At 42.5% G+C, this 27,628-nt stretch overlaps 1 protein-coding gene across 1 annotated transcript in view; it reads right to left on the bottom strand.

Annotated features, from left to right (window-relative positions):
• Window positions 1–27,628, bottom strand: part of CC2D1B (coiled-coil and C2 domain containing 1B) — a 33,357-nt gene that overhangs the window by 1,128 nt on the left and 4,601 nt on the right. The window contains exons 4-24 of the mRNA XM_061344837.1: window positions 24,005–24,120; window positions 23,111–23,224; window positions 21,862–21,999; window positions 19,640–19,913; window positions 19,043–19,167; window positions 18,828–18,903; window positions 17,602–17,712; window positions 17,200–17,330; window positions 16,861–16,933; window positions 14,553–14,665; window positions 13,592–13,784; window positions 11,049–11,221; window positions 10,273–10,398; window positions 9,723–9,781; window positions 9,349–9,465; window positions 8,789–8,862; window positions 8,069–8,127; window positions 6,193–6,244; window positions 4,797–4,896; window positions 1,198–1,288; window positions 426–556 (exon numbers count right to left, since the gene is read on the bottom strand). Of these exons, the coding sequence (XP_061200821.1) occupies window positions 437–556; window positions 1,198–1,288; window positions 4,797–4,896; window positions 6,193–6,244; window positions 8,069–8,127; window positions 8,789–8,862; window positions 9,349–9,465; window positions 9,723–9,781; window positions 10,273–10,398; window positions 11,049–11,221; window positions 13,592–13,784; window positions 14,553–14,665; window positions 16,861–16,933; window positions 17,200–17,330; window positions 17,602–17,712; window positions 18,828–18,903; window positions 19,043–19,167; window positions 19,640–19,913; window positions 21,862–21,999; window positions 23,111–23,224; window positions 24,005–24,120 (2,435 nt within the window). The 3' untranslated portion in view covers window positions 426–436. The remainder of the gene's footprint in view (window positions 1–425; window positions 557–1,197; window positions 1,289–4,796; window positions 4,897–6,192; window positions 6,245–8,068; window positions 8,128–8,788; window positions 8,863–9,348; window positions 9,466–9,722; window positions 9,782–10,272; window positions 10,399–11,048; window positions 11,222–13,591; window positions 13,785–14,552; window positions 14,666–16,860; window positions 16,934–17,199; window positions 17,331–17,601; window positions 17,713–18,827; window positions 18,904–19,042; window positions 19,168–19,639; window positions 19,914–21,861; window positions 22,000–23,110; window positions 23,225–24,004; window positions 24,121–27,628) is intronic.

Raw genomic sequence — 27,628 nt, 5'->3', positions numbered from 1 at the left:
CAACAGCTTCCCTTTCAGAGGAAGTCAAGCAGACTTCCATGGGACAAAAATCCTTTTCTCTAAGTTCTGGAAGGGGCAGAAGGGTCCCTGCCAGCTCTGAAAGGTTCTTTGCTAACAATAGGGATGGTCAGAAAGCACTGTCCCTCCTAGAAAGGACTCACCAATCTTGTTTTCTAAATGCCATTCTAAGTAAGGGGGATGTTAGAAGTGATTGTGAAACAACGTCTTTGATACACGAACCGATCAGAGACTGGGTAACCTCACTGCTGAAACTGTGCCAACTCACCACTACGGATACAACGAGGAATGATCCCAAAACCAGAGCAATGTAATTAGGTCAATGTCAACAACAGACATTATTCAAGCAGAGCTCCTCTGTACCCTGTCAGGTTCTGTCAGCCCATCGTTGGATGCAGCATTCCTACCTCAGGCAGAGCTAATGCTCAAGGACCAGCCAGTTTTCTGTAACTGTTTGAAGATCTTGACCGCTGAGGGGCTCCCTGAGTCTCACTTTCACCTCCAGTTTGCCTCCAGTGGGCTTTCTGCCATCAAAAATCTGAAAGAACCACAAAGAGCAGAGCAGTCAGCACACATACAAGTGACACTGTCAAACCAGAGGGCCTCAGGCATGTCCCCATGACTAGAGGATGACAGAGATCACCTGCAGGTGACCACAGTGCTGAGGGCAGTGTGTCCTGGGCATGTCTGTGTCGCAGCCCAAGGCAGGGGGTTATTAAGGTTCCAGTTAGTGAGCTCCTGCTGGATCTTGCAGCAGCTCTGTATCCACTCGGGCAGTCTTCACTTGACCCCTTCCTCTGTTAGCTACCAACACAGATGTGTGGGGGAATCACCTCTGTTTCTGGTCCTGACAAAACTCTCCTGATACAGGAAATTTGAGGAAGAGAGTCCCCAAGACAGGGCTTGGAGCAAGCTGCTCTAGTGGAAGGTGTCCCTGCCCGTGGCAGGGGGCTGGAACTGGACGAGCTTTAAAGGCTTTTCCAACCCAAACCAGTCTGTGGTTCTATGAATGCTAACAGCTAACACAAGCTTCAAGAGATGACAAAACAAAGAGCAGCCCACTGTTTATCAAAAAAACAAAACTCAACTGTGCACAAACACATTCATGCAATGCATATTCATTTTCCCTTTGTATTCAAGTACTAAACCAGGAGAACTCACCCCACCCAGAACACGTACCTCGATGATCTCTCTGACTTCACATTCTGACTCCAGCTTCTCCAGTTTCAAGTGTGCTGTTCCCACTTGCTTGTCGCTTCTGAAAAAGGACCTGTTTCCAAGAAATCATCTTTAATTCAGTGGGTAAGGTTTTGCAGAACATGAAAGAGAAAGCAGGCTCAGGACAGCTCTGTTTGCACCATCACTGCATCAGGAGAGCCAGTTGAGAAGTGTTACAGAACCCTACAGGCCAGGGTGCAAGAGGCAAACCCTGAGTGAATCAGACTACAAGGACAAGATACAAATTACCCAAGTTTTAATTACTCCCTTGCAACCGAGTTAAAGATGAGGCCAGTGGTGAAGAAAACGACCAACTAAAGGAGCACTGAAAGTGGCAGCAGCTTGTGTCCCTGCACAGGGCAACAGGGAAGAGTGGCCTCACAGCCAGGACAAACAGCAGCCTCCTGCAAGGGGCTGTTCAACAGAAGCTGCATCTCTCATCGAAACAAACACCTCACAGGCACGTGCTGGTTTTGGCAAACTCCTTATCAGGAAAAAGTCACGTTGTTTCCTTTTGATAAACCAGTTTCAACAGCTAAGAACAGCTCATTGCAGCTGTTGGTTTGATTCACCTCCACACCGGAGGTCTGAACCATCAGGAACCATCGCTTCAGACTTTCCAGTCTGCTGGAATGAAACACAAAGCATTTCATGCTGCAAGGGAAACAATCCACTGTGCTCTGCTACAGTCACTTCTGCTCAACAGTTTGATCAGCAAGACACCATCTTTTACCTCCAGAGGCAGGAGGTGCAATCCTTACCCACACAAACTCCCCCAAAAGGCAACAGCTAAGACTAACACACACTAATTCCACTGGGTTTCTCTGCCTGCATCCAAGCGTTTTCCTTGCTTTGGGAATAAGTCTCCAAAAGGTTTGATAAAGAACTAAAATGCCCAGAGTCTAGAGGCAGTAAAGCCAAGCAGCCATGCCTGTGCCCATCATGTTTTAGACAGGAAGCCTGCCACGAATTCAGATGCTTCCCTTTTTATACCACTATCTGGGAAAAAACAGGCAAGAAGCCCAACAAGTATACAAAAAATAACCCCATTAATCCACTCTTATCCCTATTATATATATTATCAAGACAGACTTATGCAATGAAAACTATAGAGCCTCATAATCATGTCTGTGGCAACAGCATCCAGTATATTAACACACAGACCTGATGTCAGTTTCCAATCTGTGAACCTGATGGTCTAAACTCAACTGGGAAAGGAGGAAGGCTGTACCCTCACATCCACCACCTCAATGATTGCTCCACTCCTATGGCTCAGATCAATCACTGTCTAAGGCCTTGCCATCCAGATTTTACCCTCACTTTCTGGCCTGTTTGTTCAGGAATAGTCTCAGGAAGGGTCCTACAGTACCTGAGTCTCTATAGATTAGGAGAAGTCTGGTATCATTAGCCCAGGCTGCAGTGAGCTCCCAGGAGGGAGCTCAGACACTTCTGGATGGCATAAAGACCCCAAGACCTCTGCAACTGAATGCACTGGCACATGCAGTGAGTCACTGTTAGGAAGTACATCTCCTCCAAGAACCTGCTGCTGAAGGACTTGAAAGACTCCAGCTCAGCTGTCAGGTTACTCCTTAGCTGTCAGTTTGTCCATCTCAACACAAAGTGCTGTAGTAAAGGGAAAGCAATGTCACAAGGAGTCACCTCAAGGGCTGATAATGCTGCCCCAAACACGATGCCTATCAATTCTCTTGGCAGAAAGCCCTCCAAAGGTAAGACCTCATTCTCTGTCGATATGACTACATCATTTAGAGAAGCTCAGACTTGATTCTCTTACATGCCAGAATACTTCCTTGCCTTCACGAGTGCCTTAAAATGAAGAGGGATTACATAACTGTACTGCAGTATGCTGGCACCTTGCTCAGAAACTCAGGGAATCAGCGATTCTTCTGGCTCAATGCTTCTTAAAGCATTTTTCCATTTGATAATTCAAGACACAATAAAGACTGGTTCAGCCCCCATCAGTTCTAGGGGGGGTGGCTGTGAAGGATGTGAACTTGCTCCAGGCCATGGCTTCAGAAACAGCTATGGGGAATCTCCTTTTATCTTCAGAAGCTTTTAAGAGAAGTTAAAGGAGAGACTTTTCCTTTGGAGAAATCGCTGCTGGGATTTCTAGTTTAAAGTGTTCTTTAAAGCAAAGTTTAATATCTCTGACCTGAAACAAGTCTCCTCTGCTCACTGACAGAAAACAATGCTTGGGAGACGGTCAAAGAGCTACCGGAGACCCCAAACCTACATCTCCAAGCACTTCTGAAAGTATTATTCATTTATAGTCTTACAGACAGGCAGGGAGCAGGCAGCCTTTAGAAGAGAGCCTGCATCATTAATCCTCTTTTCTCCCCAGAGGACAGCCAGGGGAAGGTGCTCAGTGGGCTTTTCTTCTCTTCCTCATTCCCTGTTGCTATGTGCCCAGGGAAACTGCCACCCCTCCACCCCAAACCAGCAACAAGCACATCCTTATCTTGTTAAATTCCTGTCCTAAGAACAAAACCAAAACCTCAGACCTAGGAAAGGGATGACCTGCAGAGAGTTTTTTTGCTAATCTTCAAAAGGGCTTCAAAGGACAATCTGGAGCTGGCACGTAACTCATGAGTCACCAGAGAGTGTTTCCAATGGGTGAAGTTGAGCCTGAGCTCAGACATTAAAACCAAGTGCAGTTCCAGCTGATGAGAGAACAGGATGTGCCCCACATGTACAATGATGTGCAAAAGATAGGGGAAAATGTTTTGAACCAATGTAAGCATGGAACAGTTCTGTAGATATGAGGCTGGATCTCTTAACAATGACACCATAAACAACAGAGCAGTAGAGCAAGCAGGATGGGCAGCAAAAGAGTAAGAAAATCAACTTTTGCTTCAATGGAGATGCAATGGACTTCAGCTCACAAATTAAAACATCTGCAACTTGAAAACCACCTCAGAGAACCTATGGATCATTTCTGCAAGTCCCAGTAAGAAAGAACAGCACAAAGAACCACCAAGACAAAGCCAGGTTAGCTAACATCTCATCCAAGTCATGGATCACAACCAGCTCAGGGATCAGGGAATACAGGCCACTGATTCTGAATACATCAGTAATAAGCATAGACATAGGATGAACAATACCAGCTGTTAACATCCACCTCATCATCTTGATCCCTGAGATGAGTGGAGTCTTTCGTCTCTCTCAAGATAGTTTGCTAGCAGTGCTCAGTAAATATCCTCAGAATGAAGTACAAAACCATAGCACTAGTTCTGCCATCATCTGACAGCTGCTTTGCTGCTGTTCATGTTCTGCTGTTACTTGTACTTCCTATTCTACAAAGTCACCCCATTGAACATATAAACCTTCTGATGACGAACCAAACTGGGTGAGAATCCAAACAATCTGAAGCTGAAGCATGATGTTCTCAGTCTCATCAATCCCTCTTGCACACGAACCCTCCACTGATGTGACAGTTAGTAATGAACTTCTCTGAACTTGTGCCTGTTCTTCATCAATTTCAGCTACTTCAGTCTTCTCAAGTGTTCAGAGAGGCAATGAGAGGGAGCAAACCGGGGACTTACCCTTTATGAAACACTTCAAACTTAATCCCTTTGGATCGAATTGCTCGCCGGAAACCTCGGTGATTTCGGTTGATGTTCAACTTGAACAACTGGTTATATTCTACAGTGAGGATACAGAGAAACGATGGTAAAACATGTGCTAGGCTCTATTACATGCACATACTCAGACTCCTGGTGATCTTAGTTTTGTCCACTTTGCAACACTTCACATCCCTATGAACCTGCCCCTCAGGAGGTTATTTCAGTCATTAACAAGGCATCACTTTACAGGGACAGAAACCAAACAGCAGAAAACTGGATCACGAGGTGACAGCAAATTCCTGGAGAGCCAAAACTGGAGAATCAAGGTCTTCCAGCAATAAACAGATTGTGGCTAAGAAAAAGGTGTAAAATAACAAGGAAACAGCATAGGAAGCTTGGATTGACTGGCAAGGGGGAGTTTGTAATGCAATTAATACTGGTTTAACACCAGTTTGATTAATGAGCATAACAAGAACTATGCCACAGGATACCTGTTTATCAGAAAGGCCCACAACATTGTGCAACTCATGTTCAAAGACTTATCTGCTGTGCTACCCAGGAACACTCATCTCTGCTTGTGAGCCTGGGATCCCAAAACATTACAGCTGAGGGGCTGCTCAGCAAGTGCAGATCAAGTTATTGGAAGGCTTGGAACACAGCTCTTAGCTTCAGAGCTTCAGGACTTCTGCTTTTAATAGGAAATACATATAAACTCAAAAGGTATCGATAGGTATCTATCCTGAGCTAACTTCACAACTAGTAATTTGAACACTGAATTTGAAGTGGTTTGATAGTAGATGGCTGCTGACTGCAAGAATTAAAGGAAAAAGGACAGAGCAGTAAACCAAACTCAGGGTACAAGAGGTTTAATTCCAAACCACGTGGTGAGTCTAACAGTGGTAGTCAGTGGCCCGGCACAAAGGGGTATTTATCAGAAGGTGCAAGTATGTTAGTTGGGTGTAAAACACACTGTCTTAAAAATATAGCTGTAAGATCAATTTCTGCAGCTCTGCTTTGTCAGGTCTGGAAGTGGCAGCTGATTGCCAGTTCTGTCATCATCTTTGCTAATCTCCAAGGACACAAAACCCAACTGAGAAAGATCTGATCCATGGAGATACTGAAATTGATGATTTAACTTATATAACTGGAGCACAACTGGTAACTCGATGATTTCACTAATTCCTAACGTAACAACTGCCACCAATATTGGGATGAAGGTGAAGAAGCTGCCATCACAGCTGGACTTCGCCCTACAACAAACCCTTTCATAAAGAAAGAAGGCCTCTGGCCTGGTTCACCATATGGGACGAGCCTATGCTCTCCCATGATCCCTAAGGTGCAACATTTTTCCCTCTGTCCCAGAAGAAGTACTAACCTGGAGAATTGTTGTTGTTTATTACAGGTGTTTTACTCTTCTGAGGTTGCTCCTATTAAAGAGAGAGACACATTACATAAACCATCAGACACTGTTTCAAAATACAAAGTAGTCACAATTTTTATTAGCAGCTCTTTTTTATACCTACACAGGGAACATGAGGTTTTAGGGGGTTATGAGAATAATAAGAGCAGCCGTGGTACATTCAAGACTGAAATATTTGGCTTTCATTGTGGTAATAGTAGATAAATAATAAGTCAAAACATTACATTAAATATAAGCCATAGATAAGCTACATGGTCACACTCAATTCAATCCAATCATCACAGAGTTACTGACTATGGCTATTCAAGTACATGATAAACTGCACACGTTCCATGACACAGTAATTCTGTTCCTTCTGCATTCATTGGAATCATAAAGCTACACAAGGAATTCATCACAAATCAGTCAGGGAATTGCCCTACTATTATTTTGCCTGACAATCAATCTGCCACCAGAATGAATTAACTTTTAACCTAAAGTGGAGAACAAACCGAATCTCTGGGGACAGAACAAGGACAATGTGACCTAATTACTGCAGCTAGTTAGCAAACCTGATCCCAGCTATGAAGGAGAAAGGTGCTGGACTGACTGTTGGTTAAGCAGCGGAGACCTGGCTGCTTTAAAACAAAGGCAAGCAGATTAAAAGCAACTCTGCTGAGTCTTACTTCTTCCCTGGAAAATTATTCATACAGACCAATTCTGTTTTCTGCCACCCCTCATGGAGGGGGAACCCTCCATTATGGCCTCGCATAAACCTAACCCCAAACCTGATCTGACCATCACCAATTTCTCACAGGTAACTGAATTCCATTTAGTGGAATTGCTGCAAATTATATTAGGAGCAATAAATCCTAGGGCTCTGCATTCTCACAGGGGTATTAGTCCTGTAAGAGCAAAGACTGGTTTTGGCCTACAGCAAAAGCAGCAGAAGCCCTAGCACTTCTACTAAGAGTAAGACTAGGCAGCCCTCAATGGTTTCTGTATGTCAGCTCAATGGTTTCTGTGTTTTTCAGACCAGAGACTGCTTCTAAAAGTGTGGGGAACAGGATGACACTGAGGAGTTTTAAGGAAAGAAGCCATATGTATGTGTACTGGTATTTTTATACATATACATATGCACATATATATAAGCACATATATACATGCATGTAAGTATTAACTAGTAAGGTCAAGAAACTTGTAGGGCCTAAGTCAGATATGCACATATGTATTTGCTAATTGAATCACCAGGAGTCACATGCATTTATTTGATGGCAAAGATTAAGCTTTGCAATCCATTTCTATAATTAGAGATGTCCAAAAGCAATGCCTTTAAAAGCTTGTTTTCTGAAAGGAATGGGACTTAGAGGGAGATCCCATGTAAGGTGGCCCCTCTCCCCTACTGACAGCTTTGCCTGTCCTTGTGTTTGAAGTCACCAGCGACTTTGCACCCCTGTAAGAAATGAACTTCTACATACTTTGCAGACATAGTCTGATTAGTTATCTTGACAGGGGAAAATGTGGGCATGGCTTAGCACTGTGAATGCTGGTCAGCCGAGAGCTGGTGGTCAGGCAGCCAGAGAACATGCAAGCCTAAAGCAGGTTCCACACTGCCAAGTGTAAGATGTGGAGAACATTAAGGGGCAGCAAAGCTCAGATCTGCAGGACACTCATTAAGCAGTTCTGTTTCTCAGAAGCAGCTTCTGTTTCAGAACTAAATTCAGGCAGTATGGCTGGAAGTGTTCTCCCTGTCTAGAAGAAAACCCACACTTCCTCCTTGAAGCCCTCCCAAGCTAACACAGCAGCGGCAAGGGTCAGACTGAGGAAGAGCAGAGCCAGGACACACACTCACCGCGCTCGGGTACTGGAATTCAAACTTCACAAAGGGATCCAAATCTCTCGGTGATACACCTGAATGAGACAAGACCACCAATCCAAACAGCCCATATAGGTACGTTCATTGCATCTGTAATGCTGAGCAGGGTTCTCAAGAGCACCCGAGTTTCAGCAGGACTCATGACTTGTCTGTTGATGACTGAAATCTAATGAACCAAAATCCAGAGCGAGCTGGTGTCCAAAGGAAAACACCTACTTCTCTTAATGCTGCTGTTAGTCCTGAGATAGACTGGCACAGATGGTTTACAAGCTCCCAGAAACAAGGGACTGAGAGCAGGAACATTGGCAGAAGCAACTCCTGTCTACTGAAGGGTCAATACACATTAACGTGGTGCAGAGTTAAGGTGGGCATAACGAAATAGGAGATAAACACGAAACTAAAACTACGACCCAGTTATGAGCGAACCCAGGACAATTCAAAGTTCTTCCCTCTGTCCAGATGGATCCCAGATTCTATTTGTTCTTCTGGGGGTTTTGTTCATTGGGGTTTGGGTTTTTCTAATACTGTTTAAAAGGTGGGGGGGGGGCTTGAGCCTGAACCCTGGTTACTTTGTTTTAATGAGTGCTAGCTACAAGTCTTGACTCCTGAAGTGGTCTTCAAGGTAGAAAGATCTCATTCCCCACTACTTTCCTTACCTACCCAGGGGAAGGCCCACATGCCCTTTTGAGTACATACCTGGTGGAGCTGGTAGGTTTATCCCCCTGACAATGAAAAGGTGCATTTCTGTGCTGTTGAGCTCAGAAAATATCCTGTGGAAAAAGAAAGACAAACTAGTGTATTCATCCCAGTAGTCCACCACCAGATCCACTGGCAGACCAGGATACCAGGAATGTGCCAGACTGTTTTCAGCTCCTACACAGGGCATCTTCATAGATTACAAAAGGGCAAGGAAAAAGTGCAAACCAAGACAAAAACATCTCTGAGGTATAATGGAAAATGCCATCAACAAAGCCAAAAGGTAACAGGATTGAGGGAGGAACACAGAGGAAGGAAGAGTATCTCAAGTAACAGAATATGACAAGATGAAGCTGAAGATGCTTTGAAAACAAAAGAACCCAGAAGAGAAGTCAGAGAAGAGTTTCTGTGTATTTAAGTTGTTGTGTGGCTTTTAAGGAATGCTGAGCCTAACCCTAGGTGCTACCCAAGTCTGCTGAGGCCCACAATTCCCTAAAGAAAACCTAGAAACCAGGAAACTCATTCCAGCATGTCTGAGAAATCCCTTTGGTTTTCCATACCTTATCATCTTGAAGGTTCTTTCTTCAAAGTGATGGCTTGGAGGCTCCATTCCTTGTGCTCGTGCAAGCTGCAGGATGTCCATGTCCTTTCTACAACCTTGTGCCATTTTCTCAAACCTATAGAAAAGGCAAAGAAACAACAGAAAAGCTACAACACACACTGGGCCATCAAACAGAGCATTCTGCCAGATACAGCCCACACAGTAAGCCTCACAGCAGAGGTCTGATTGCAACTTAGGCACGCAGGAGGCTTCACAGGTCCTCACCCTTTCACTTAATGAGAAACAACCTGAAACCCCATCAATCTTTAAGGGGGTCAGGCAGACTCAAGCTGAACTGACCACTTTGTGGGATAATTTAACAGCGGGTCTTACCGAGTCGTTTCTGCTACATTTCCCAGATGCATGAATTGCTTGGAATACTGCAGACACCTCTGTCAACAGAAACAAACCCACACAAATACAGTTGCACTCAGTGATCCTTGTACACAGACTCGTGACTGGCAGAGTTCTGAGGTTGATGACAACCTAACATAAGAAATGCCAAGAGTTTTCCCATGACACCTAAAACCATCCACCCACCATTCCCAGTAAAAAAGCACAGCATTTGAGTTGTTCTGCCCTTTTAATCACTTCATTTCCAAATATGAGGTTCAGTCAAGGGCCGGTCATAATCATTCAGGTACTATTTACAAACTGGAGCGCTCATATTAACAGTGGCAATTTGATAGTCCTGAGCCTCCAAGCACAGCCTCTGATTTCAACAAGCAGAAAATCTAACTCTGAAAATGCTCCCCTTTAGGACACACAAAATCAGAAGTAATTTAAAAGAAAACCAAAAAACCCCACAGAAACAATGATGGGACGGATGATAATATTAATAAAACCCAGAGAGATATTAAAATTACAACACCCAAAGCCTGACCTCGTATTGGTCTTTCAGCAGCTTTATGAGCTGCGCATACACTTCATCTGCTTTCTGAGACAGTCTGACATCTTCATGGTGTATGAAGATAAAATCACCCTCGTCATCTGTAGGGGGTGATGGCAGCTGCAATGTAAGGACATATTTCAGAGCCCTTATAGGGGAAAAAATGAAGTAAACAAAAAGAAGCCAGAATGCATGGAAAGGTCAGTGAAGGGAGGGGGGGGATTGTTTTCCTTCTCAAGGCAATTCCAACCCAACCCATACTCGCACCACTGACAACTGCTTAAGTCATAAACCCTGCAACATGTCTTACAGGCCTACTTCCCTGGTTATTCAGGTCAGCAGTAATGAACAGTGCAGTTTAGTTTCTTATCTAGCCAAATACCAAGAGAAACCAGGGCATCACTCCATCACATGCACCTGATCCTCATCCCAAAATGGAGCCAGGACACAGCTAAGAGATGTACTCACACCCTAACCCCAAGGGATACTTCTAAGCTGCATGGTTTAGGCATGCCATTGTAAATCAAGGAGCAAACAGTTCATGGAGACTAAATGTTCTCAAAATCTGGAGCACCTGAGGAGCAGCAGAGGAAACAAAATGAAATGAAAACTAAATCAAAAATATAGGGGGATTTCAGAGCTCAGCATCCAGACTTATCAAACTAACTTAACTGTGTCAATAAATGCTTACTAAATCATTCACTGTTTGAAGTAAGCACTTAGATGTCCAAGAACATGAAACAAAGCAGGATAGTGACAGTCCTACTAACCTTGGAAATATCAACAGGTTTGCCACATTTTGCTTGCTGAATCTTTATGTCAAAGCTCTTGGATGTCCTGAGATACATCTTGGCCTGTTCAAGGTTATTTTCCTTCTTTGCTTTGATGGCTGCTCTTATGTATTGTTTCTTTCTGTTCTCCAGAAATTCCAGCTGTTCCCTCACTGAAAAACAGTTGAATAAAAACCTTCATTCATCTGACACTGCCATGCCCCTGAAACAGGTTTATCATGTTCCATTTATAGCCAGAAAAAGGTCAGCAAAAGTACAGCTATCAAATAAGGACATGGCCTTACTGCAGTTAATTGGTTCTTGGCCAGGTTCAATGTCAAGTATCAGAAAAAGAAACAAACTTCCTTCTATCATGGCATCTTCATCAAAGCCTCATAGCACGTCACAAGTGTCACAATAGTGATTACAGCCCTTTATTTGCAGATCCAAAGCAAAGTGAATACAAGCTTTCAGCTTGACATGTTAACTTCTAGAAGACAGCAAGTATGAGCATCTTCTGTACTCATTTCTTCCCTCAACCCTGAACTGTCAGGAAAGAGACACAGATGAACCAGTATGCAGGCACATTCAGATTTATCACCTCTGCTTATTTGTGATTCCTTGCCATCTTCATTACTTATTAGTTATTGGGTCTCCTCTTTCCTTCCCGTAATGCAAGGACAACTGTGCAAGTCAGGAAAGATTGCTTTACATTGTACCAGGTGACTGCATCCTGCCTCTTTTTATACCTCACTTAGAAAATGCACAGCATGAGCCATTTTCAAAGATACTTATATTGTATTCCCCACTGCACTCTACTCGTGATTACACAAGCGAAGCAGCACTTGCAAGAGGTGCCTGTCTTGGCAAATAAATACACCAATAACTCTCACACTATGCTCACTGCTGGCAGATGACAATCAACTTATTCCCATCCTCACAAAAGAGCCACTGTCCTGCTGCTGTGAGCAATTTGCCCAATCAGCCAAACCCAAATTAATTAGCCAAGGTAGCTAGCCCGGATTCCACTGAGACAAAACCCACAATGTGCTCTGTGAGCCTGAAACAGAGCACAGGTATTCCAAAGAAAATCTGTGGAGAATGCACTGAGCAAAGCCATTAATCCAACTGATCTTGGCTCCTTCACTTTCCTGATGGAGGCCTTAAGTGCAACTGCTCCACTCCCTCGCCTCCCTATGCCTTGTGCCCTCCAACAACACAGTTTTTGTTACAGTTGATTTATCAGCTGTAAGCTGCATTTTGTAATTCTGGGGGGCAGGAGGTAACATCTGGATCACAGAATGCACTTTGGCTAATGAAATACAGCTTTACATTAGTGCTGTATGTTGTATATAACTTTACATTAGTGAAGTACTGACTGTTTCACTGGAGTGAAAATCGTGTCAGTATGATCTGTCCAGGTTCCTGCTGCACCTACTGGTCTACTTTTAAAATACGTGAAATACCCAGGAGAAATTACTGTAATATCAGGACCAGATATCAATTCCTTCCCACTGTAAGTCGAGGGCAATTCACTCGAAAGATTAATATGTCAGCTAAAACTGCAAAACCCCCAAATCCTGAGGATTCATAGATTTTCAAAGTCAAAATGGACAGCTACTAAGTTTTAGTGGTATTTATAAAACAAGTCATGGAATTTTCCTAGACAGAAGACTTAAGCTAATCATGGTGGCACTGTAAAATGCTTTTCAGTCTGTAAAAGACCCTGCATCAGGTAACTAAGCAGTTCTGCTTTGTCCTGAGGGAACTACCCAGGGCAGAATGGAAGGAGGATGGGATTATGAATGCTCCATCCCTGGCGGTGTTCAGGGCCAGGCTGGACAGAGCCTTGGGTGGCATGGTTTAGTGTGAGGTGTCCCTGCCCATGGCAGGGGCTTGGAACTGGATGATCTTAAGGTCCTTTCCAACCCTAACTATTCTATGATTCTATTACAATCAAGGCAAACAACAGAATCAGTGAGAGCCTGAACACTGCTGGTGTGTGCCCAAATCACACCATGAGGAGGTGGCTGCCCCTGACTATCTGTACAATTAATCTTGTACAGACTGTTCAGTGACCTTAGCAACAGCAGACCGAGAAACTGATGAACTACTGCCTATGTATCAGTTTGAGATCCTCGGATAAAGCACTAGGCAAAAACCATTGTTTGATGTAAAAGCTGCATTAGGTCAATGAATAATTCACACCGGCAAGCTGTCCACTTTAATGAGAGTACACACAGAGTTCAACTGTAAGCTGAGTTAAACATTATGAATGGATACATTTGTTACATCAAATTCAATTAAAACCCCAATCACCTTTAGAATTACACATTGCTGCCTCTGTGAAATAAAGCTGCATGGCTGGTCTACATCTGCCCTCCAGCAGACACATATACTGAGGCCCCTGCCACAGGACATCTATGGCACGTATTCACAAGCTCATATCTAAAAGATAATGGAGTCTTTACCAAGGTATTAAACTAAACTAGTGCAAACAGCTTGCACACGGATCACTAGCAATGACAGTCCCTTCATCTTACCAGCTGGAGGGAGGTGATCCATTGACTCTGCCTTATGCAGGGTGGAAGGTGATGAAGCTCGTTTCACATGCTCAGGAGAGCTCTCCTCCCCAGCTACAGCAGATGGCACTGTAATTGGCTTAACAACTTGAGTCGGCTTTGCAGGCAGCTGAGCAGGCTTCTTGGCAACAGGGGCCTGTACCAGAGGTTCAGCCTAACATAACAAAAAGAATTTCATATTATATAAATAAAAATCTATTCCAGAGCTGAGGACAGCGTCAACAACCACGGTTCTCATTTATCAGCCTTCTGGTATCACTTTTGAGGGGAGCATAACATTCCAGACAGCAAATTTTAACTTCTGGAGGTTTATGAGTCATGTCATGCCAGTAGGTAGTTAACCTGTGCAAGTGTCAAACCTCCACTATAAAAGGGACAAAAGGAATGTTCAACAAGGCACTGATTTAAAAACAAGCAGATGCAAACAGAAAAAACATCATCTAGGAATTCTCTCCATTAAAAGCTACTCCAGTTGAAAGCACAATCAGAAACCAAATCCAGAGAGAGAAAGAAATCAAACCGAAGTCTAAAGGCTGGTGCTGCCTGACAAAAAGGGTTGAAAATCCTGGGAAAGCACAAACAGAGGAGCTATTGGGATGCAGGATGAAAATACAGATTGAAGTACTTTAGAACAATGTAAAGGGGTGACTAGGATCTGAAGTGTTTGCTTTGAAAATAAAACCCACATGCAAGATAGTTATGAAAAAGCCAAACTCTGGACTCTCTGTAGGTACTGACTCTAATAACATCTTATCTCTCTCTTGCACTATAATGCAAACTAAAATTACTACTGAGATCCTATACTCTTCAGACTTCGGGGAAACATATTTCATCTTCCTTGACTGGAAATCCAGTGGCCTCATCTCTGTATATCAAAGAGACAGCATTTTAACTTTTACACATCCTACTAAGAAATACAAACCTCCTCATCATCTTCATTCTCCTCCATGTTTGCCAGCTTGCCAGCACTTTCCAGAACAGCAGCTATTGAGCTGTCACCATCCGCTCCTGCAACACCAGGAAGAGGGGGAAATCCTGTGGAGGAAAGGAATACAGAAGAGGTGCATAAGACCTAAGATCTGTCTTTCATATTTCTTCTTTTCATAAAGCTATTTCTATCCAAGTATCTTATTACCTCATTTATTTCATAATTAAGCATAACCACACTGAGCCTAAGGCCACAAAGCCTTGCTAGATAAAGTCTGAGTGGTGGACTTAAGATCAGATCTCTCACAGATATCCAGACTTTAAGATAATGCAGTAACAGAGCATAGTATTCTGAGTTGAGCAACTGGTAGCCAGCCACAGAACCCTGCAATCTCAAGACGTAGGTAACAGAGATGCTCCCAGACCCAGCAAAGAATTCAGTCTCCTTTGCACAAAGGACAGTGGATTGTACAAGTTGTTGCTGGCTCTTTCCCCCTCTCACTGCTGCCTCACCTTAAAGGTACACAGTCCAGCAGAAAACCAGTGCTATCCCATACAGTAATAAAACAACACATTGCTAACATCTGGGTAACAAGCTAAAAGCCTCTGTTGAAAATCCACAGCAATACAGAGGTTGCAAAGTAAGGCAGAATCACAGTAATTAAATGTGAAGTATATGAAGAGCAATCTTTTTCACTTTTATTATCCTTTTAAGGATGGGAGGAAGGCTGGATGATGGAAAATAAACTCACTTCCACGCTCCCACTTCAGAGTCAGTTTTGAACAAGAGACCCAGAGCAACTACTATGAAATGTCTGTTAATAAGATTTATCTTATTAATATGTTCCAAGTATTCTTGTTGCTGGTCTCATTAGAGGTGCCAAGAAATAGAAACTAAACTGCTTCTAAACCTAGAGATAGCTCCTACAGGGACAGAACACGTTTAGAGGTACACAGATAGGCAGAACCCTGTGCTGCTGCTCCCAATTTGATCCATTATTCAGCAGTGTTTGTCTCCAAGGAGATCAAGGCTGGTTCTTATCATCATTCAGATGCAATGAAATGCACTGCCTGTCTATTATAATCTCACTGCTGGTCCCAGTGACTGCTTGATGGTTGTCTTCAACCAAAATCATATGGCCTCTAAACAATGGCTGAAAAACACTTAGCTAATATGTAAGGAAATGGAGGAGTTATCCGTATTTTCAGAAGTGTAAATATGGAGTACCTCACCCTTACAGAAACTGGGATTTACCAAGAAACTGATCACTTCCTAGAACAAGGGATGCTAAACTGCTTTTCACAGAATCACAGACTACCAGGTTGGAAGGGAACTCAAGGATCAGCTGTCCAACCTTTCAGCTTTCCAGGAACTGCTTCAAAGCAGGGAACCTTCACAGCAGTACATAACCTGACAGAGCTGACACTGCCTACTATACTACTACTACAGTGCTTGCTACTGCCACATTTGACAAAGACAAAAAAGCCACAAGGTCCATGTCCTTTTCCTAAAGTAAAAAGCCCAGGCACCTCTTTGCAGTGCTAAGTATCTTTTCAGGAGAGCACATCAGGCACAAGATAAAAGGAATGATGCTTCCTAGGGGAGAAACAGTATCATGCAAACCGGAGGTGGAACATTCATAGATGACCTTGCGCAACCTTTTACAGACACAGCACTATATGTGTTCTGAAGAAGTTAAAAAGGACACACAGTCTCAAGAAGCAGCTTCAGTTTCTGCCTATGCCAGTGTCTCAGTGTGACCACAGGCATGACTTGCTTCATCTCTGCATACTACTTTTACTGGCCATGAGAGCTGAATTACAGGTCTGACTTGTCAGGTGTAAAATGATTAGTTAGATAGAAAGTTCTGAGGCTCCTGGCGGGAATCAATAGAATGGGGTCAAAAATCTCCTTCTTGTACATGAAAAAGCCAATACAACCCAAATTCAATCTTTCCTCTAGGAGGAAAGACAAAACAGGGCAAACACATAGGACAAACAGGCAACATTTTCAGCACCTGCCCATGGTTAAACTGTTAAACTTCTCAAACAGCGCCAGTTTTAAGTTCCAATACTGGCAGAACTCAAACTTACAGTTGACAATCAGGACTATTCACCAGTGTTAACATTTGGGTGGATATTTATACTCACTCTCACAATACCATCAAACAGCAAGGCCAGCCTACTCACTGAGGAACAGGAGAAGCTGTTCCACAGGATGAGGAGGCAGTATATGCACAGCTCCTTCAGAGCCCAGTAAATATACAGAAGATGGTATTAGGACGTTTTCTATTCACACTTACCAGGAGGAACAGGTAGCTCAGAAAAATTCACTTTTCTCCCTGCTTTATGGGCTCTTATGGCGTCCTGGTATTGCTGCAATCAAAGGCACTCAGTAAGACATAGAGCTGACTATATGCACTTAGCCACCACAAATATTGCAGAACACACAGTATTTTACTATAATATGTGCATTGTCTCTGTTTCTTCTTCCCTCTGAATGCTTTACAGCTCTCCTACTGGAGCTCCTCACAAACAGAAGAACAATACACAAATTATTTCAGCCCTGAAACAGTCTTCAGCAAGAGAACTAACTCAAATGGCTTTGCTGGATGCAAGCAGCCTGCCACACTTTCATTTACCTTGGCTATTCTCTCGTGCATCCTGCCTTTCCGGTCATCCCCACTTGCTTTAGCCTGTGCTGCTGCTGACTTGTATTTCTCAAGCCTTTGCTGCAATGCTTCCAGCACTGTTTTTGGCTGCTGCAGGGAAGCTTGAAATAAGACAGACAAAGAAATGGTATGTGATTTGGATTTCAAAACATGAGCCACTTTTTTCCTCCCCTTCCTTACCTTCTGCAGAGGCAAAAACATCATTACAAAGTCTTACTATGAATACAAAAGTATAGATGGGATCAGCAGCAAACAATACTCAGGACCTAGGTTTACTCAATCACAATGCAGTTCAGTGGGATACGGCAGGCTTTAAAGTGCCTTTCACCTGTGCTATTTCTATGGCTTGCAAGAGAAACCCACAAGTCCTACCTGAAGCTTCTCGGGTGTGAGGTTCAGGTAGTTTAAGATCCTGGGAACTTCCCACTGGAGCAGGTACCTTTTGCTTGGATGCACCTTGTCCGTTTCCTAGGCTCTCAAGATCTGCAACGCAAGGAAAGCAGGAAATTTCACTTGTTCCATAAACACCAAGTCAACCCATGTTACTCTGAAAACCATCAATTCAATCACATCATCTTCCTGAAAGCTTTCTGGCTTCAAAACAGTATCTGCATGGCTAGGTGAGTGTAATGTTCCCATCATTCAGAGAAAATGCTTCATAACAGGAAATCTCAAATACTGATTTAATTTAGGTTAGTGCTGCTTGCGGGAAAAGGGAAAAAAAAAGTACAACCAGTTCAAGTATTCTAAGAATTCTCTCCCCAGAATACAATTTGGTATGGTGGCAGATGGAAGGAGTGAACAAGATTGCTAACTGACTAAAATATTCTAGTAACAAAAGATGTGCTGAAAAAGGAAAGCAAGTAACACCCTCCATTCAGACACCCAAGATTCTGGCACTGTGTAGCAGTGGTTACTTCAGAAAACTATAGAACTATCCACTGCAAAAATCTTGCACTTGTGTCATGAGTGAACTTTCTCTCTAATGCCAGTTAGTGATCAGTTTCTAACCTAAGGAATCATAAATTGAGTGATTTAATGGAATAATCTATCATTTAATTTCTTAGAATAAATTAATTTACTAAAGTAAATGGTTTAAAACATTAAGTTCAATTAAATGTTGGCAGCAGTACCAGACCTAGTTTAAAAAGCCCTCTTTTAAAAAGATAGAAGTATCTTTAAAACCAGTAACTTACTTTAAAACTAAACTTCACTGCATTGCAACCTATTTGTTAATCTCTTAACCTGAACATTATGAACTTCAGTTGACAACCCGTAACACCATCAAATATCACAGTAAACTTTAAGGATGTGCCATTACTCTTCTTTCCATTCCATTTTTAAATATGATTTATTATATAAAGCTATAAACCCAGGAATATTAGACATCACTGCCTACTTGAACTTGTAATTCACAGAGAGTAACTTCAATATAACAACTCAGTTTTCTCCTTTGGTTTTGATTAGAATTTGAATATGCAATAAGTCTCAGACCTAAGTGATCTTCAGTTCTTCTTACGGTTTTGTAATCAAATGCAGAATCATTCCATTACAAAACAGAGAGGCTTCTAAAAGGGTTTCTGTCAGACAGGCCTTACCCTGAGGAGATGGAGGCATATTCTCCAGGTCTATTGGCTGCCCACTGTCCAAAGCTTCCAAGACCACATTAAATTTCTAACACAGAAAAAACAAAACAGAGGATTTATTCTAGTATGTCCAAGTCTTGCTAGCTGCCACAATAAATATTTGACACTCAATGCATGTTGGTAAAGCACAGGGTATGTTTATAATTCATGACTTCTTGTGTGCACACCTTGCCTGCCTTCATGTATTCCTTTGCTTTCTCCAGGTCCCCTTGCTGCTTGGCTTTCAGAGCTGCTAATTTATACTCCTTCTGCCTCATAAGTAGTATTGCTCGTGTGCTGCTCTTCTGGAGATCTGTGAGAATGAAACAGAGCATGCAAGATGTGCCTCCATTGCTATGACCATCTATTCAATACCTGCATTTGCCCTCTTTTGCTTTGAACCACACAGCCATCTTACGTAAGTTCTTTTTCCACCAGCCTCCAGAAGCTATACCAGACATCATAATCCCACTTTTCCCAATTGAAAAGTGGTCTTTTAGTCAGTATCTCAAAACCCCTTAAAGCTTGGAATTCCACATGTGACAATACTGAAGGAACAGTTTGGTGAAAGATACTGGAAAAGGAACAGTTAAGTGAAAGATACTGATACAGTGCATGTAAGAGCTCTCCCATAATAACTGATGCCAATGCCAGAAATTCAGCATCCCACTGACAACTCTATCTGAAACATTCAGCAGGGAAGTTCCAACATAGTGCTTTGTTATATCAAGAAAGATGTAGCATTAAATAGTGTTGCAATTGCTTATCCCCTCAGATCAGGGTACCTGTTTCCGCAGTAGGACTAGAAGCATCATGACCCTGTAGAGACTCTGATTCCACATGTTGCACTGCTTCATGAGGGGTCTTCTGCTCATCATCTGCAGCAGACTCAGCTTTATTCTCCAGTAGGTCACCAACTGAATCTCCTGTATTCTCCAGCTCCACTCCTGTACCTTGGGATAAGTGAGAAGAACTCTTTCCTGTTGCAACAGGAGGTGGCATTTCTTCCTCATTGATTTTTTTGCCTTTCTTCACTGCAGCCAGCATGGTTTCTAGTGTCTGGCAGAGATGGAACAGCAAAGTCAATAGGAATTTTCATCAAACATGCTACTAGCATAAAATCATTAAAACACAAATTCATTCCCTTACACCTGATGAGATCTGTTACACACATCACTACAGGCTGCTGCCCTTTAGCTCTCTATTTCCCTGTAAGGCCAACTTCAGTGCTAGTGAAAGGTGTCCAATTATCAGAGCAACACAATGCAAAGGACTTGCTACCCAAACTACATAATTGCAAGTACCTCAATACCCAGAATTGCTGAATAACTGATGTGGCCCACTCAGCTCTGCCACAGAAAGTCACCAAGGAAGCCATTTATACTAACTGCAGATGGATTTTGTGCCTTCAGAATAAAACACAGTACTGTGAAATGCCACTGCCTATGTGGATTTAGGGAAGGAAGGAGCGTGCGTACCTGCTTAATGCAATGAGAGACGCCATTAATTACTAACAAAGGAAATGGAGCTTCAACTGGTGGTCTATGGCAAGCAGCTCTCATCATATGTAACATGGGTTAACTGCTGCTCATATTTTCAAACCCCTTCCTCCAGCACAAATATTACCTTCCTCAGTATGTTGTAGTGTTTTGTTTGAAATGTAACGTTCAAAGACCACCATGTACTTTAAGCCAAAACAAAAATTCTACTTCTTTCATCTTCCACAGAAACCAAAATAGAAGCACAGAAAGACAACAAAATAATCTCATCAGTGCCAGAATTGTTGCTATTTTTGGCTAGCCATGACATTGTTTGACCTATTAAGCAACAAGAGATACAGGGACCGACAGCATGCAAGATGGGGGTTCAGACCAGTACAGCAACCCACACACAGACCTCTCTCCTCCACATGTGGGATGACAGACTGACGGGAAATGGAATTAAACACTGAGATTAAACTTCACAGTTCCAAGAACTAAGGACACCTTTTGTTGGCATGTCATTTTGCTAATTAAGGAACTGTGAGCTGTGAAATGCGATCTGCTCTATTATCCTTAGTTACACTGCCTAGAGACAGCGCAACTCCCTGCCTTGAAAAATAAAGGAAGTGGCAAACAGCGCACTAAGCTTTGGTACTGGATGAAATAAGCTGCTCTGCCCATCTCACTCTCTGAAAGGTCAGGTTAGTTTAATGTACGTTCCTTTCAGAGGTAGCAGGCAGAGGACACATACAGACATCTTCTTTCTTGTGCGTTTCCTCCCCTGGGTTTGACTTCAGCTGCTCTCCTGTAGCTAGTGAGACATTACATTCTTCCCTCAGTGGACAGTGCTGAGCTATAAAGCTTTGCTCAACAAGACCGAGCTGGCTGCTGTGTGAGCTGATGCAGAGGACCAGATAAAAGCAAATAGGGAAATACAGGCATTCTGCACAGCAGCAATTACCAAGCACTACCAACGAACTACAAGCACGCCACCTGGCTGAGAAGATTCAATACTGAAGAGAACACTCCTTGCTGCAATTTTTAATTGCCTTAATGAAAAAATTCTGTTCTATTCATTTTCAAGCACAGCCAATGCACTCATGGAAAAGGTTTCACCTTCCTTTGTCTCACAGAAGTGAGTGGAAGGTTAGTATTAAGGTGTTTGTGTTAGGAATGCTCCTAAACTTTGCTTTAAATAACATGGAACAGCTATCACAAGTCAAATTCAGATCTAGATGGGTGTGTTTAATATCAGCATTTGCCACAAACCTTGCCTCCAGCTACCCATATTACCCATTCAACAGAAACAAAGCTGAGGTATAAAAGGCATTTGAAGTTACACTTTATCTGTATAGTTGTTACATCAAATTGGTAGCAACAAGAAATGCTTTTAAAGTAACTCAAGGCAGCGTATTAGAATTTCTCTCCCACTTCAACAAACCCACACATCTGGAAAGACTCTAACTACAGTTTAGAGAACAGACTTTGTCCCCACCTCATTCACATACCAGATGAACCCAACTCACCTTAAGGCCTCTTTCGTATCGGCGTATTTTGGCCGACTCACCCGACTCCTTTGCGTTAGCAATTGCTGTCCTATAGTTAGCAAGCCTCTTCTCTATTGTCTGTTGCAGCTCACTGGTAACAGCAGGAAGTGAGGTGGTCTCAGAAAAGATAATAAAACAAATCAAGAAAACTTATTTCATCCAACTATATGAGTTTTCCCACAGCACTGCAAAAACAAATACTCCTCTTCCACACACCCTCCCGTTAACCAAGAGCACAAGGCTGGAACAGTCTCTCAAACAGAGGAGCACTTGTACTACCCTAACAGTCCCTGGATCCACCTCTGGGCTTTCTCTCAAAGGCCTAATAGAGAAGAATGGGTGGAGACATGTAGAAAACTCACAGTCACAGGGTAATTGGAGCCATGTGGTTAGGGAGTAGGTGAGGGGAACAGTGAAGTCTCTCAAACACCACACAACAGAGGGTGTGAAGAACTATTCTGGCACAAATCTTGACTTTTTCTCTTCTTATTTTTAAAACACGCTAGTTTACTCCCTTCTGGGCTTCTTCAACCTGGTTTTACTACCAAAAGGGCTCTTTCCCCTCCTCCTACAGCCTGGAATTAGTTCAGTGACAAAAGCAGTCTAAGCAAAGTTATGAGCAGCTACTTACAAAGACTCCACACCTACAGGGGCGTTTCAGATGGCTACTGATGTAATTATTGCCACTATCTCTATAGAAACTCTCTCAGACCCATTTATTAATAGGCCTAATGCACAACAGCACCGGAATCTGTAGCATAAACAGAAACATGGCAGTAACTGAATAAATGATTTGATTGCATGAGGATTGACAACGAAGCTGAGAAAGCTAATCCTACTGAGAAAAATTCCACAGAGATGCCAAGGATGCTGAGTGCTAACAAGTCTCACAATTTTGGCATGCTGCTCAGTAACGGGGAATACAGGAACTCTGGAAGCCTGACCTGCAGTCTGTATGCTTAGATGCATGAGGGACAAGACATGCTTGATTCCAACTGTTTACCTCCTCAATTGTATGCTAACATTAAAAAATATCCTCTGAACAAAGCAAAAAGAAATCACCTGTACCAACACACCACTGGTTTCCACAGAGAAGACACCAATAGCATAGCTTCTCCTTCCTTAGAGGGCAAGAAGACCTCTCCAGACCCTTGTTTATGACCCTTGTATAAGCTGTATGACAGCAGTGATTCAGCAAAACTGTCAGGAACATGAAGCTCTTTCCTACCTGTGGCTGCAGTTCTGGTTCCTCATTTTCTGGTTCAGCAGTGGATGGCTCCATTGCTGTTGTTTCATCCTCACAGCATTCCGTCCCACCTTCCAGAACTTCCTGCAATTCTGCCTAAAGTAAAAGCCAACCAAAGGCTTTTCCTCATACTTCTCTATTTCCTCAAAAGGCAAAATAACATCAAGTCTCAAGCCCCAAAATCTTTGGATGGACTTTGAACCCAAACAGAGAATCTAAAAGTCTTCTATTCCAATCTTTTATTTTATTCTATTTTCATTTTTAAATGAAACTGGTCCCACTTGTATTCACAATAGGAAGCCAGACACCACTTAAAAGCTCCAGGATGACCACACAAATTTGCAGTTTGAGATCTGAAACTGAAGATGCTCAGAGAATTACTTTTACAAAGATCATTCAAACCCAAATTTGAGATTTCCAAAAAGCATCTATTAACATTGGCAGCAAAACCGACTGCTTACCACTCCTTCCCTAAGCCCTGCCAACTTAGATCACTCATTGAAATGACAAAGAATTTTTTAGGAGATGCTCTCTCAGGCCAAGCACTACTCGAAGCAGTAGCTGAACAGTGACAGACATCGCTTTAAGGAGAACGTCCCTGGTGGTATTCCCCCAGCTGACCTGGAATGGGATTCCTGCTGTTCCCCCCAGTTCTCTTCCCTTGCATATGAATGTTAGTTAGGAAACTCTTACGCTTGTGCACAGGGGGCTGGATCCTGCAAAGCTCTAGATCCAGGGAAACACTTTTGCAGTATTTTAGCTTCTCACCACAAAGTTAAGACTTTTTTTGCTAAAGGTAGTTCCATCAGAAATCAAAACAAAACCCAAACACAATAAAGATGCACCGAAACTTCTGGCTAACAAAGTTATGCTTACCAACAGGTCTGTATCTTTCTCTAAGTCTTCATCATCTGCTTCGTCTTCCTCATCTTCATTCAGGTCCTTCATACATTCTGCAGCCATCTTTTCAATATGATCCATTGGCAGAGGAGCTGTAAAAAGAAACCACAAGGAGCCATAAAGCCTAAGTAACAATTTTGCAGTCAAAGGATGTAAATTCTAAAGGAGTTGCTACCAGCTGAAGAAGAGCAGTGGCTTCTTTTGCTTCCTGTTATCAGATACTGCCATAGTTAAATGAACAGTATACTCATGGATAAAGGGCAAAGACTGGGAAGTGAACAACCAGGAAAAAACAATACCAGTATTTCCGAGAGTGACAGTCAAGGCAGTCAGTAAAACAAGAAAATGACTGCACCCAACAACCTAGCTTAGAAATTAGATGCCAGAGAGAAATGATGTCTGTTTACTAATACTAGGAGCTTGAATGGCATAACTATAAGCACTGTAATAGACTAGCTGGTATGGTGGGACACAACAGTGCTCAGAAAGCACAGCCATAAAAGAGAAAGGTACTGTGGTAGGCTTGCACAGTACTGACAGTTAAGACCGGGCAAGAGAGACAAGCAGGACAGGATGAAACAACTGCTTCAGGAAAAATTTAACAGAATTCACCTCAAGCTCTTTGGCTGATTTAAAATACAGATAAATACTTCTACGATATTATTTACAAAACAAAACTAGTAACAGAAGCTCTGCCACTACAAAGTTTTCAATTTTTCAAGGAAAAAGTGGAGAATAATACTATTCTTGGGTGTTACACCAAAACCGTATTCCTCAGTTAAGATAAAAATCAGTGTTAAGATAAAAATCAATGGTGGCACAAGAGAAAATGAATATAAACTGTTGATAAATAGACCTCATCAGAACTTTCAGTGCATGAAAGGGAATTACTGAGGCAGCCTCCGTCCTCAGTAGGAATAAACATCTGATTTTATTTTGAGCTGATGCTAGGTACTTATGAAAGGGATTTATGACATGACTGTCCATATTAACAAGGCCTGGATTCAGCATCCCCATTAGGTCTATTATGTGTCCTTTGCCTCCTGTCAGTTTACCCAAACAAATGTAATTCACTCTTGATGTAGCCCCTGATTGACAGAACTAACTTCTGACTCAATATGGAAGAGAAGTGGCCCACAGCCATCCATCCCTAAGTGCCAACAAACTACTTTTTTCCCAGGTTCTGTCCCTTTTTTTCTCTCCCTCATGTTGAACTGATTTGAGTTAAAAGTATTCTAGTTCCCAAAGATCTGCTGGTACGGATTTTAAGTGAGTTAGCCCAACAGTTAAATGCATGAGATGCAAAAACTTGCATTAACCATCCCAGCACACCTACCAGTGAAACTTCTGTTCACATTTTCTTTTAAAGCCCAAAATATGTTATTCTATGTATTATAGCAGCACATACACCTATAAATCACAACAAAGTTCAAGGCATTTACCATAAATGGTGCTGAGCTGAAAGAATTCCAATGAAACACCAACTAACTAAATCACTGGAGTTGTGTATAGGGTTTGCATTATGCTTGAGACTCCAATTGCTGATCCATTTTCCCAGTATACAGTCTACAAGAATGTCTCTCTCTCCACCTCATGTTAAACTAGGTATGTATCCTTTGAATATGATGAGGCATATTAACATCAATTTTGGAGACATATGAACAACACAAGCCTTAAGCCAAACTCCTGGTTGTTACAGCTGTTAACATGACAAGCAAATTATCCATATGTTGAAGACAGCCAGAAAGACAGACAAGGAAATCTTTCTACCTTGAAAAACTATTTGTTTTATACATCAAACACCACTGCAAAGTCACACTTGGCATACAAAAATAGAACACTCCACATCAAGGCATCATACTTGTCCTGAGCCTAAAAGCAGCAGCAGAACACTGCAGAGAGAACTGCCAAGCAAATCAGAGAAAGTGCTGTTTCTTCTGCCTCTCTAGCTACACTTCTTCATTTTCTGCATTGCTATCTCTTCTAACTCTGGTCTTCACACTGAAAACTCTACTTAACTCCTCCTTGCAGATTTCTCTACTTCATGCTGTGGCAACCACATCTTCCTTAACTATCAGGTTCCTTCACCAACTCTCCAAGGTGAATCTATTTGCATACAAACCCCAACCATCCACATAAACGCCTCTGATACTTCCTGATGCAGACACATGACTGTGACTCACAAGTGTCATTAAATGTTGCATAAAATATACATCTTCAGGACAGAGCTTTACAGTCAATTTAAATGCATCTTAAAATGGATCCCATCTGTCTGCTGCGTTTGCTGAATCAGCTGAAAATGAACCTAGGTACAAAGCTGGTTTTGTTCATATAACCTAACCAACATATCAGTGCTTCAGTATCTGTATCAAACATGTTGCTCATGGATTTAACCTTTAGCAAAACTCTGCAACTAGGACAGTAGGCCATATCCAAAGACAACTGGCTGTACTGCAAGGCTCAGAGTGCTCCTTACATGAAGCCCTGCTAAAGGCAGAAAAGCTAGTCAAGCCTTCTCAGCAGCTCTAATCCACAGCAAGCCAAGGCTATGATTTCAGACATCCAAGTGGCTGATCAGCTGGCATTTATCAGTCACAGATAGCAGAGATCTCTGTACTTAAGATGCTGCAACAGTACAGCTTTTGCTGCCTGTTCTTCAAGGTAGAGGGAGAGATCACCTCCGCCCCTTTGGAGCTCTGGAATGTAAATCCAGAAGTGAATTACTGCACCTTGTCATAGCCAGAAACTGAGCACTTGTATGTACTGTACTGGATCCCTCTTTTTTGGTCCTTCTCCAGACAGGATCAGTTTCCCCCCTGTCCTTAGTGTACCCTCCTCCATTCCAGGCCCCTACCATGCACCATGCCCTCATCACTACACAGTACCAGGTCTGACGAGTCCCCAGTGCCAGGTATCCAGTTGCTCATCCTCCATGAGCTTCTAATCTACATACTCACAATTCTACCAGGAAAACAGAACAGCTGGAAATGATTTTGATATAAACAGATTTATGAGCCATAGAACAGAATCATAGAATCACAGAACACATAACTTTAAAAGGCAGAGTAAATCTTAGTTTTGTACTGTCTGAAGTTTCATTTCCCTCATATGAATAGAGAGACTGAAAAAAAACATAAGGTGACATAAGCAAGGCAGGAAGGAAGTCAGCATTTGAAAAGCTGACAGTTCAACGGACACAGATTCACCCTCAAAACACTTTCCTGCATGTTTTAACAATGAGTAACCTTTGCCCAATGGCAGAAGTTCTGCTATCGCGTTTCTTAGCACAGTTATGCTTATTAGATTTATGGCTTTACTACAATCTTGACATCTGGAGAGTGGAAATGATTTAAAATCTAGTTTTAAATACAAACCCCTCCTCTGCCTCTCACCAGTTACAGTGTGTAGACAGTCTCTTTTTCTAAATAGTTCAAAATTCTTCATTTCCCTCCAGCTCTATGTGAAGTCCCTTCAAATATTACAAGCAACATACTGCAGAACTATAGCAAGGGTGGCTCCCACTCTCCTTGTCCCATCTCAACCACTTCCTGCCATCCCTCCCTTGCAGCCACAGCAGCATTCAAATAAGCAGGTAGCAAA

The sequence above is a fragment of the Neopsephotus bourkii genome, unplaced genomic scaffold (assembly GCF_033783945.1).
Source record: "Neopsephotus bourkii isolate Nb327-2 ecotype Australia unplaced genomic scaffold, CSIRO-AGI_Nbou_v1 NB_234, whole genome shotgun sequence".
NCBI classification, from domain to species: Eukaryota; Metazoa; Chordata; class Aves; order Psittaciformes; family Psittacidae; genus Neopsephotus; species Neopsephotus bourkii.
The sequence above is the reverse complement of the archived record's forward strand: the minus strand, read 5'-3'. Positions and strand labels throughout refer to the sequence as shown.